We start from the raw sequence: 12,580 nt of genomic DNA on the forward strand, positions 1-12,580 counted from the left end.
GTAAGTGTCTAACCACTGAGCTATCAGGCTGGCCCACAGATCCTGTTTGTACTGAAAATCTCTTAACTTTCAACTGGCGACTCCGCCAGACACTATGGCGAAGGTTCCTTTCCCCTTCCATGCGCATCCACTTAATTCCCCCCTTCTATTCTGCTTCATGTGACTGTCAAAGGCTCGAGGCTGCCAGGTGTGATGATAGTGGGACGGCCTGGTCATCCTACTAGAAGGGGCCCTGAGGCAGAAGGATCACCGTGTGTTTGAGGCCAGCTTGGGCTACAGAATGAGCCCTTGTCTAAAAAAAAAGGGGGGGTCTCCACTCAGAGACGGGTGCAGTTCACCTTTGGGATGGAGAGGGGGCCTGAGAGGAGAACACATTTTAGAATTCCCCAGTGAGGGGCTGGGGTGTGGCCCAGTGGTAAGACTTTTCCCTGATATACTCAAAGCCTTGGGTTCCAGCCCCAAAGGGGAGGTGTAATTAGAAGGCACTTGGGAATTTCAAAATACCAGAAAAAGGTAGTTGACACTGAGCCAGAAAGCAGTCCCCCAGATTCCCAAAGCTGGCAGGTGTCTCTCTGAACCACCTAGTGCGGCAAGCGTCCAGGTTTATGAACATCGCCTGGGACTGACCGTCCAGCATCAGGGCTCAGGAACTGCTCAGCCCTGGGCCAGCAGGGTGGCTGGTGACCGGGACTCTCTACCCCTACTCCCTGTCACCTGCTCTGTCATCTCTCCCTATTCTTCCATCACTCCAGTTCTATTTGCATACCTCAATGGAGCCTCCTGGTCTCTGTCTCTACCCTGTAATTCTGCTGTCTGTCACCCCCTGTTCCCTGTCAGGGCCTCTGTCTGCCACATTCTGTGTGACGCCAAACCCATGGGACCAGACGCTCTATCTGGGTGCTCTCTACACCCCCTCCCTTCCCTACCCCCCCCCCGCACTGTGGCTGTCTGTCTGTCCCTCTTTTCTAAACCTCTCTCTCCTTCCCCGCCTCACTTCCCATCACCTGTGCCTTCATTTCATCCCACCCCACATTTTCCGAAGACCGGAACCCCACACCCGACACTGTGCCCTGCTCCCTCAGGCTGCTGCAGAGCCTCTCAGCCTCCATCCCCAGTGCCTGGGGTTCCTCTGCCTCCTCCTTCCCTTCCCTTCCAGGGAACCACAAGGCCTGACCCAGCCTCCTCCGGATTTGCACATCCCCACACACATACAGCAGTGGATGGAAGAAGCTAGTTGATCCCAGCAGAGTGAGCCCCAGTGGTCTCAGCAGTACCCACACTTCCCCCAGCTGCAGTCTGGACCCCCACATACCCAGGAACCTCAGCAGCAGCAGAAGGTGGAAGGGAAACCAACAGATGAACAGCATGGCTGTAGTGGCCCCTGGCAGGCCCAGCAGCGGAGGCCTCGGGGAGACCCTGGCCAGCTGCAGCTGCTCCCACACGAGGCTGTGGAAGACCCTTAGTGCTCCCAGTGGCACCCCAAACCCAAATACTAACTGATCCAGCGTGGGGCTCCAAGCCCAGGGGTCCTCGTCATGCCTGGGGGATTCCAGGGTCATTGTCCCGTTGAAAGCGTTACTGAGGCCAGTTAGGGCCCTTAATGTTCCCAGGAATCTCCCAGCCAGGTCCAGCAGAAGGATCCAGAACCCACCGGCCCAGACAACCACTTGGCGGACTTTACGATGACCCAGTGCCCAGGATGGCTGGAGCAAGGACGTAGAGCAGTCAGCGGTCACATGAATCAGCAGCCGGCCGCTGGCACAGAAGGTCAAGAAGGCCAGACACAGGTCCAGGTGGCAGAAGGCGAGGCCCAGGGGCCAGCAGGTGCGAGTCCAGGTGAGGCTGAGCGGGAGGAGTCCCAGGAATATGATGTCAGCTATGAGTTGGTGGCCAAACCAGGCTGCAGACAGAGTGGCAGGAAGGGGGGATCCTCCAGCCTGGACCAGCAGGCTGTAGCTGGTCATGTCCAGGAGGTAGGAGATAATTGCAATCAGAGAGTAGAAGAGAAAGAGAACTGCCCAGGGCAGGTACTGACTCCCCAGGGGTGCTGGCTGCTGCATCTCCACAGGGTCCTCCGTGGGCTGTATAGAGATGGATAGACCAGCAAGGCCTCCACGTTAGAGCACACACACACCCCTGCTCCACTGAGCTCTGAGGAGCTGCACCTCAGCGATGGTCCTCCTCTCTGCCTTTGTTCCTGTGACCTCCCCCCAGTCTCTCGCCTTGACAAATCATGCCTCTATCCCCCTGACTGAGCTCAGTCCTCACCCTCCTCTCCAATGCCCCCTCGGTCTGTCCTGATATACTCCTGGGCTGACCCCCGTATCCTCCCCGTTCATTCCACCTGGACCTTCCCTTTCTCCACTCCCTGGCCTCTCTTGTCAGACCCTCACTCTCCAGGTCCTCTTCCTCCTCCTCCCTACCACCTCCCTCCATTCTGGAGAACACAGACTCTTCAAGCTCAAGGCCCAAGTCCCAGCCAGTCGAGATGAAAAGCCCCACCAAGGCCAGGAGGGGGACTCAGGACCTGGACCCTCTTGGGTATCAGCTCAGGATTTAAAGTCAGGTCCTCCCACTACCTCCCTCATCCCGTTGGGCCCTAAGCTCACCGGTAAGTGGGCGTCAGGCGTCTCTGGGGTGCCCAGGCAGCAGCTGCTGGCCTGGTCTTCTCTTGAGGACGTAAAGTTTAAAGTGTGGTAAGCTCACACACAGAGGAGAGAGTCAGACCTGGCTGGAAACAAGAGGACTAGCCAGCAAGACTAAATCTGGGCCTCGGGTCCCTCTGGGAATGGAAGGAATGACTTGTTTATATGGGTACCCCCAGGTAGGGCCAGGGCCCCTCCTGCTCTGTACATTCTGATCTACCCACCTCATCAGCCTCCTGGCCACCACTTCCCTTCTTTCTGGACTGTACTTCCTAGAATAAGACACACACACACACACACACACACACACACACACGCACACGCACACGCACACGCACACGCACACTCACACGCGCGCGCACAAACGTCCCTGATATTTCATCATTCTGGCGTATCAGATTTCATCTCATTACTGTAGATACCGCACTCCTATGCACCCTTCAAAACCTCATTGGGTGCTGCCTTCTTGAGAGACCCTTTCCCGGCGATCACTTATTTCATTAGGCTGGGAGAGTGTCACATCCTTGAAAGCAGGTTCCTAAGAATGAATTCCAGCCATACCTTGGGTAAGGGACTATGTATTTACTTTGTGCAGGGCCACAATTTTAGAAAAGTTTATCTTTTATGCATATGTGCCTTTGGCCTGTATATATGCCTGTGCATCATGTGTGTGCAATGCCAATGGAAGCCAGAAAAATGTGGCAGAGGCCCTGGGACTAGAGTTACAGAAGTGTGTAAGCCACCATGTTGGGGCTTGGAACTGAACCTGGGTCCTCTGGGAGGCCCAGGTCTTAACTTCTGACCCATCTCTCCGGCCTTACATGCTACAATCTTAATAACACATGGACCACATGAGACCTTGTCTAAAAATCTGAGATTGAAATGAAAAATGCAGATGAATCACTCAATGAGTGATTCTACCTCCATCCTGACGACTCTTACACAGTTCCCAATTTGTGTCCTTCCTGAAAAGCCCTCTCTGACTTTTACAGACAGAATATTCCAATATTCCTCTCCACCTAACCCCTCTCCGTGTGTGTGTGTGTGTGTGTGTGTGTGTGTGTGTGTGTGTGTGTGTGTGTGTGTAGGAGGGCATCTAATCCCCTGGAGCTGGAGTCAAAGGTGGTGGTGAGCTGCCTTACCTGGGTGCTGGGAACTGAACTCAGAATCTCTCCTAGAGCAATAAGTGTTCTTAACCATGGAGCCACCCCTCCAGCTCCACATCTCCTATCCTAACCCTCCCCAAATGCTAGAAAGCTCCGTGCCCTACTCGTGTCCCAAATTGCCTGGAATTCTCTAATAATCGATTCATATCTGGTTCCCCATTGTCTCTGCCTTAGTTAGGGTTTCCATTGCTGTGAACAGACACCATGACCAAGGCAACTCTTACAAGGACAACATTTAACTGGGGCTGGCTTACAGGTTCTGAGGTTCAGTCCATTCTCATCACGGCAGGAAGCATGGCAGGCAGGCCGACACTGGAGGTGGAGCTGAGAGTTCCACCTCTTGGTCCGAAGGCAAGCAGGAACAGACTCTACCAGGCAGCTTGGAGGAGGGTCTCAAAGCCCACCCCCACAGGGACACACTTCCTCCAACAAGACCACACCTCCAAATAGTGCCACTCCCTGGGCCAAGCTTCTTCAAGTCTCTCTCTCAGCCCAGCCCAGCAGGAAGCTTCAGCATAGGCTTGCATGCTGGGATTCACACTCCGGAGTCTACAGAATCTGTTCCTCAGAGATGAGGGGGATTCGAACCGGGGTTCTTCACCAGAGCCAGTCAGGACCCCAGGACGTAGAGAGCACTGGACAGGGAATCTCTGTAGACTACTGACTCACACGCCACACCTCCTTTGGCTGTCTGTGTTCTGGCCCAATGTACACATCTCAGAGACCCTCTTTACAACTCTGCCCAACTCAAGACCTCAAGGTTTCTCATTAAATGCCACCTCATTAGAGGTGGATGCCCCTTTCAGCCCTTCACTGAATCCCCTTTCTGGCATTTAAAAAAAAAAATCACATTATTTTGTGTACATATATGTGAGTATATGTGTGTGTGTGTGTGTGTGTGTGTGTGTGTGTGTGTGTGTGTGTACAGAGGTTAGACAACTTTCAGTAGTCAGTAGTCCTCTCCTTCTACCATGTTTGTCCCTGGGTTCAAACTCAGGTTGTCAGGGTTGGCTGTGAGCCCCTTTACTCACTAAGCCACCTCCTGGCTTCCTGGTGTTTGTGATCACCGTTGCCTGCCCGCATCACCCATACCCTAGAAGCACTGTAACACACACAGTAAGAGGAGGGATATTAATAGTCAACAGGATCCAGAATCACCTGGGAGATGGGTTCGTGCATACCTGTGGGAGACTGGCTTGATTCTGTTGAGGTGGGAAGAGCCATCTTAACTATGGGCAGCCCTCCAGACTGTAGGCAGCCATCTTAACTATGGGCAGCAAGTTGTGGAGACACTGAGCCCCAAGCATTTTGTTTGTCTTCTGCTTCTTGACTGGATGTGATGCCACCAGCTGCCTCCATCACCTGCTGCTTCAGTTTCCCCACTTCAACCAACTGTACCTTTAACTGTGAATCAAGACAAAAGCCTTTCTCCTTTCAGAATTTCATCACAAAAACAAACTAAGACAAGAGGTTTGTCTGTGGAGTATCTGAGGCAACTCTCTGGCACGTGGTTGGTGTTGGTTGAACTGTGGCAACCCATGAATGAATGAGTATGACTGAGGACCCACAGGATTACTGAACAGGGCTGGTGTTTGGGGGTCTGGGGACCTCAGGATGTGTGCACCCTGATTCCTGGGGTGCAGAGGGAAGCTCTGACATCAGGCGGGAACAGCGATACTGACAGGTCCTCATGTGGCTAAGGGAAACTCAGGTTGTTAGGGCAGACCTAATGGGCCCTGTGTCCACATGAAGTGGGAGGCAGAAGGACAACTTTAGTGGAAGGTGAGAAAAGAGAGGCAGGGTGTGAGCCCTGAGGTACAGGCAAGGAAGGGACTCCCCTCCAGAGCCCAGTAAAACCCATTTAAACCAGAAGCAGCCACCGCCTACAAACTCAGCAGGGAGGACCCTGTGTTTGGGGCCAAAAGGATTCTGAGTTTGAGGCCAGTCTTTAACACACATACTCTCTAAGAGGAGGGATAACAGATACATTTAAATTCGTAAGAGGGCTGAGTGAGTGCGGTTGCTGGAGCACTGGCCTAGCTAGCAAGAAGCCCAGGGTCCCAGGGCATAGTCCCAAAGGCCTGAAAACCCAGAATTTGGAAGGTAGGGATAGGAGGGTCAGAAGTTCAAGGCCACCCTCATCTACACAGCAACTCTGAGGCCAGCTTGAGCTAACCCAAGACTCTGTCTTTAAAATTGGAGGCGGGTGGTGTAGCAAGATGGTGGTCAAACACCACACACTTTTACACCCCCCAAGTTAATAAATTAATGTAATTTTTAAGTTTAAAAATTCGGTTTTGGTTTTATGTTTATGAGCGTTTTGCCCGCCTGTAGGTCTGTGAACCCTGAGAGGGCCCGGAGGGCGTGGCCAGGCTGTGGTGGGATGGGCAGTGGCATTGGGGAAGAGGAAGTGGGTAGGAGGTTTACCCAGACTTTGTCTTGGGGTTGCTGTGGAAAGTGGGGGAGGGAGACAAGGAGAAGGGGGTGTGGAATTGAGCCTGCAGTCAGCTCTGTTCTCTCTGCCCTTCACCTCTGCTCCAAGCTCCTTCTCAGGGCTCTCCATCCTAAGGCTGCCCCCTTTGCCCCGAGGTCCCAGCCCTGCCTCCTCTTGGCTTCTGCTTACCCACTCATGGGCCCTAGAGGGATCTTTTTGCGCGCACACCCCCGCCCCCAATCCTCTCCTGCTCACATACCTCACATTGTAAAGCCCAACCAACTCCGTTTTTAAAGAAACTCCATTTTGTGCCGGACCAGGGGCTAAACTCCAATTCCAGGAAGAAACTCACACCTGGGCAAACATCCTATGACACCCCTAACATTCTTTGGCAGCCTACCCCTCTTAGCCACAGCCAGTCAGGCTACAGTAGCAGGACCAAGGTACATAGAGGTAACCTAAGACATCCTACAGAGAATAGATAACCTGACCATTCTGTCGGGTGGTTCTGCTCTCGTGTTCGATTTCTGCAGATTATGCCAGAAATGCCCCTTTTAAAATATTAACTTGCTGGCCCGTATGGAGATTCCTAAAGTTTGCCGCAACCACGAAAAAACCTCTGAATCCCGGGGCTTTCTGACCCGCTGCAAAAGGGATGGTGGGAGACCTTGCTCTAGAGCTTTGCAATAAAGAAGACCCTTGTGTGCTTTACATCGGAATTGGCTCCTCAGTGGTCTTTGGGTCCCTGCAACTTGGGCATAACAACACAGCACTGGGAGAGCTCTGAAACAAAGCTTAGCCTCCTGCCTGACCCTTCTCAGAGGCCTCCTTGGTCCTGATCTTTCTTTGTGCCATCCCTCTGGACCTCCAGGGATGTTGACATCGTCTGCCTGCACACAGGAGGCCGCAGGAGGCCACAGGAGGCTGGTTTCTTCCCTTTTCTCCTTCCTCACTCTTTCTTTCATTCTTTTTAGAACTGCACTGGATGTGGAATCGAGAGCATTGTCACATTATCAGCTTATTGTATTGCTGAGCCACACCCCCAACCCCTCGCTGGGGGGGTTTGTGGGCAGGGGTTCTATCAGTGAACTATGCCCCAAGCTGGGTTTTGTTTTTAAAACATCACTAAGTTCCCCAGGATGACCTTAAACTCAGGAACTCAGACTCCTCCTGCCTTTAGGTAGGTGGACCCACAGGCCTGCCCTAGCCAGAGACCCCATTTTCAAAGTCTGCATCTTCACCTCTGTAGCTGCTGCGCGATCCCGGCTCACAGTGGGACACGGCCTCAGTCACCATTATAAATGGGTGGGACCAGGAGTCGGCACACCCTCTTGCCAACTCTTTTTCCCACATAAACAAGAATAAGAACCAGAATTTATGCCTGGTGCTGGAGGACAACTTGCTGCAGGGTTCCTGGGTCTTGATTTCGAATTTTGCCCGGGCAGTGGGTCTGCCAGCCTTTCTGAACAGCCACAGGATGAGGAAATGCAGGCGCTCCGCGTAGGCCCGCACCTGATCTCAGGGCGGGTTCCGCGCTGGGCGGGGAGATGTCAGGGGGCGACGAGCTCATGACAGCTATTTCCCAACATGGGTGACAGACTGTCTCCTACAGCTGGGAAGATAAAACCAGGCCAGATTGGGGGCTCTGCCTCCCCTGCTGCCTTCCTGGAGACGCTCACAGGTAGTGATTAAGAGCGAAGCCTCCCTCAGTAAGGAAAGGAGCTGGTTTCCACCCTGTGTGTGTGTGTGTGTGTGTGTGTGTGTGTGTGTGTGTGTGTGTGTGTGTGCGTGCGTGCGCGCGCGCGCGCGCGCGCGCGTGCCACAAGCTCCTGGAGCTTCGATCCAGAGGAAGGGAGCATGTGTACCTATTGTGTGCCAGCTAGGTCAGTGCTTGCTGAAAAAAGAAAGAGTGAAGAATGAAGACACAGGCTTTCCAATACAGTGACAGGCCCTCCATAAAGCTAAGCCCTTTGGGTGGTGAATCAGCCCCTCCCTGGGAGTATTGACCCCTTCCTAAGATATTAGCTGCTCTAATAGTTGTTAGGCCCTCCCTCTTAAATATTAGAACCACCCCTAAGATATTGCTTCCCCAATTGTCCACCCATTTACCTGACAGGTGCCTGTGTGTTTAATTCAATGTATTAATCGAGTCACACCCATGGAGCCCTGACCCCATCGCTTCTTTGCTGTGTGACCTTCAGTAAGTGGCTTAATCACTCTGAGCTAAATATCCTCATCTGTGACAAGGATGCTCATTCCAGCAGCTTGCATGCATACAGATGTCTGCCTGGGACCTGAGATTTAAGACAGCCTGAGCATCTGACCAATGAGTCACATGTAACTTTAATTTTTTTCAACATCTATTTTAATGGTGGTTCTTAAATGCTTTAACCTCCCTTCTAGCCCGCCACCCTCCAGAGGTAGTGGAAAAGAAAGGATACAGGGAAGTGGACCTGTTTAGAAACGGTTCTTTGGAGCAAATCCCATCTGTGTTGTCAGGGAACCAGCAGTTTAGTTCACAGGTCAGCAGTGGCAGCTCTGTCCACTCACAAAAAACTTCACAGAAATACCAGCAGTCCAGCTCAGTAGAGTCAGGATAGCAAACACGAATCAGCAGCGGTTGGTGGCACGACGGAGCCTCTGCTCAGCAGGACGGACCAGCAGAGATGCCAGGAGTTCTTGACTGTGCTTCTCTCTCAGGGAAATGAAGACCAAGATTAGCAAAGACTCAAGACCAACAAGCATTGCACAACTATCAGCAAGCCAACCGCAGCCTCTGTCGCTGACCATCGAGTCCTATTTATACTCCTTCCAAACATCACGTGTCTCCCATGGGTCTTGCCTCAGCACATGAGTCCGTCTCAGTTGACATCACTCTGCCAACTGGCCCGAGTCCACAGAAGCAGCAAGAAGTCACTAACATACATCAGAAGTTTTTGGCGTGGTTCTCTCTACAGAGACCCCACAAATGGAGCTCAACTATGCATTGTAAGGTGGACCAATACATGTGTGTCCTTAGCAAAGACCCTTCATCACATGTCCTTTCATGTGCTTGCTTTAGCAGAACATCCTTTCTCCTGTGTCTGCTTCAGTGAACGTTCCTTCACATGTTTGCCCCAGCAAAACACCAAATGATACAACTGACTTTCCAAAGGACACTCACGTTTCTACTTCAGTCATCTTCTATGGGGCGCTCATTAGAGATATTCCAGTCCTCTGCACAGAGGACAACCCACTGTCCCCAAAGAGGTTCCTGTGACATCTGCAACCACAAAGGCTAGGGCATCATCAGGAAGCCTGCTTGGGATCCCAGTCTCCCTTCCCAAAGAAGTCAGTCTTAGGTGAAGACTGACTGGGGTGGCTTCTCCATGGGAACTGAGGGAGTGGGAACAGTGGGAACTGAGGGGGCGGGAACAGTGGGAACTGAGGGAGTGGGAACAGTGGGAACTTAGGGGGTGGGAACAGTGGGAACTGAGGGAGTGGGAACAGTGGGAACTGAGGGGGTGGAAACAGTGGGAACTGAGGGGGTAGGAACAGTAGGAACTGAGGGAGTGAGAACAGTGGGAACAGTGGGAGTGGGAACAGTGGAAACTGAGGGAGTGGGAACAGTGGGAACTGAGGGGGTGGGAACAGTGGGAACTGAGGGAGTGGGAACAGTGGGAACTGAGGGAGTGGGAACAGTGGGAACAGTGGGAGTGGGAACAGTGGAAACTGAGGGGGTAGGAACAGTGGGAACTGAGGGAGTGGGAACAGTGGGAACTGAGGGAGTGGGAACAGTAGGAACTGAGGGAGTGAGAACAGTGGGAACTGAGGGGGTGGGAACAGTAGGAACTGAGGGAGTGGGAACAGTGGGAACTGAGGGGGTGGGAACAGTGGGAACTGAGGGGGTAGAAACAGTGGGAACTGAGGGAGTGGGAATAGTGGGAACTGAGAGAGTGAGAACAGTGGGAACTGAGGGGGTGGTGGGAACCAAGAGGGTAGGAAGAATGGAAACAACAGGGACTATGGGAAAAGAGAGAACCCTGGGAATGGGCTTGTGGGTGTGGAACTCCCCTGTTGACTCACCCTGTGACCTGGTTCCCAGGAGCCATCCCACAGCACCCTTGTCTCCCAGACGTCCACATCCATGTCCCTATTCAACTTTGGTACTTTGGTGCATGTATTTCAGGCCGAGAGAGAGAGAGAGAGAGAGAGAGAGAGAGAGAGAGAGAGAGAGAGAGAGGGAGGAAGGGGTGGGGGTGGGGGATGGTGGGGCACACTTGATCCCAGCTCTTCAGAGGTAGAGGAAGAAGGTCAGTGGTTCAAAGCTAGCCACAACCACACAATGAGGTTGAGGCTAGCCTGGACTACATGAGACCCTGGCCTAAGAAAAGAGAAATGAAGACAGAAAGGAAGGCATGCCAGCATAAAGGAGTAATTCCTGCTCCTACCAAGAAGCCATCTTCTCTGCTCCCTCCTTAGCCTCTATCAACGTCTCTTTTCAACTTTTCCCAGCATTGCTTTTGTGATTCCTTTTCTGGCTTCTTGAACCGTTTGCTAATTTCCTTTTTGACCTTGTTTTCTCCTCGTAGCTGAAATTTAAATGTACAGATCTTCCTCGGAGTCTGACGCTGATGTTTCTGAATGAAGTGTGGCTTCTGTTTGTCTGTCCCTAGAGCACAGGAATTCTTTGAAAGGGATCTCGTTCTGCAATGTCCAAGGAGGTTAGAGCTCTCTTTCTTTCAAAGACAAAGATTTACTTTTATGTGTAAATTTTAAAAACTAGCATGGTGTTTTGCCCATGTAAGACCCTCAAGGCATACAAGTGGCCAGGCCCCACACCCGAGGACACCCAACATCCAGACCCTGCCCCCACCCCCAGAATACTCTAGCAGGTGGACCCAGCCCAAGTAGAGATGCAGGAAGACAAGCCGTACCCTATCCCAGGCCACCCGGAAAACCCCACCCCAGGAAGCCCTACACAAAGCCCGCCTCCATCTCGTATGAGGTTTGTTGTATGGCTTGACTTTGTGGTACTCCTCTGCTCCTGACTCCCAGATTACTTTCCCCCTCAGAGCTGTTAGCACTTACATTGCCTGCAGGTGTGTGTGTCTGTCTGTGCACACCATGCCCTCAGGAGTCAGACCAGGGTGTTGAGTGGCCGTGGAATTGGAGTTACAGATGGTTGTAAACTGTCTTGTGGGGGATTGGGGTCAAACTGGAGTCCTCTGGAAAAGCAATCAGTAACTCTTAACCACAACACTGCCTCTCCTCTCCAGCCTCTCTCCCTCCCTCCCTCCCTCCCTTTCTTCCTTCCTTCCTTTTATTTTTTTATTTATGTGCAGGTCTGGATGGGAGGTGTTGAGTGCAGTACCTACAGAGGTCAGAAGAGGGCGTCAGAACACCTGAAGCTGGAGTTGGAGGAAGCAGCGAGCCTCCTGGTGTAGGCACTGGGGGTGATATTATGGCTATTCAGAGGAAAGCCTTATTCTCAGGAGATGGGGTTGGAAATCTGGCAGATAAATGATCATGGCAGATAAATGGGTTATGATCCACACTTACGCAGGCTTTCAGGAGCTTCAAGAAATTCCTCGTAATGGCAGGTCTTCTTATCTTGTTCAATTTTTTTTCTGATTCTTCTTCATTTGTTTCACTTTTTATTTGTTTTTAAATTAGCAGGTTTTAATTGCGCACAATAGTGGGTTTCGTTATGGCACATTCTTCCATGTTTATAACGTAATGTTTAATCATACTCATCCCCCTTGTCCCTCATCTTGGCCCTTCCCATACCTACTGAATCCCTTCCTTCCCCCACCTAGTCAGTCGTGTGACATTATTCCTGGGGAGACATAAACATCTACTCACCATGAATAGGGAACTGACCACAGAACAAAGAACAGGTGTCACCAAAGTCCATCTTGGTGAACCAGTGAGATTTATTGGGGTTACTTACAGAAGCAGAAATGACTCAGACAGCCGACTTGGACAAAAGCCCATCCTAGCATGGGTGACAACTCACAAAAGACAGGAGGACCCTAGAGCACACTGTACAGCCTGCAGACAGCTCAACAGCTTAGAGGCTGTCTTTCCCAGACAGTTCAGTTGGTCTGAGAGTGACCCTCAGCAGTCCTTACTGTTTATGTATGCATGAGGAGGGAGGAGCCTAGTGAGTCTGCTCAATTTCAGGGACTTTCTGAAGCCTGTGAGTTGCTTATTACTTCCTAGATTAAGGAGCTGGCCTCCAAGATGAAGGTTTTTAATCTTTGCTACACAACAGTCCGCCGTAGTTAATGCCTTTTTGTCTCCCTGGCAAAGTTACATTCATCAACCCTGCTGCTGCTGCTGCTGCTGCCGCC

At 51.9% G+C, this 12,580-nt stretch overlaps 1 protein-coding gene across 1 annotated transcript; it reads right to left on the reverse strand.

Moving 5' to 3' along the window:
* Positions 1-958: 958 nt before the first annotated feature.
* On the reverse strand, positions 959-6,607 carry LOC115065349 (formyl peptide receptor-related sequence 4-like). The gene is made up of 3 exons (XM_029545750.1): positions 6,505-6,607; positions 2,610-2,782; positions 959-2,081 (listed from the first exon to the last, which is right to left on the reverse strand). The coding sequence occupies exon 3, from the start codon at positions 2,058-2,060 to the stop codon at positions 966-968; it is 1,095 nt and encodes a 364-aa protein (XP_029401610.1). The 5' UTR covers positions 2,061-2,081; positions 2,610-2,782; positions 6,505-6,607; the 3' UTR covers positions 959-965.
* Positions 6,608-12,580: the final 5,973 nt, after the last annotated feature.

The sequence above is a fragment of the Mus pahari genome, chromosome 1 (genome assembly GCF_900095145.1).
Source record: "Mus pahari chromosome 1, PAHARI_EIJ_v1.1, whole genome shotgun sequence".
Taxonomy (NCBI): domain Eukaryota; kingdom Metazoa; phylum Chordata; class Mammalia; order Rodentia; family Muridae; genus Mus; species Mus pahari.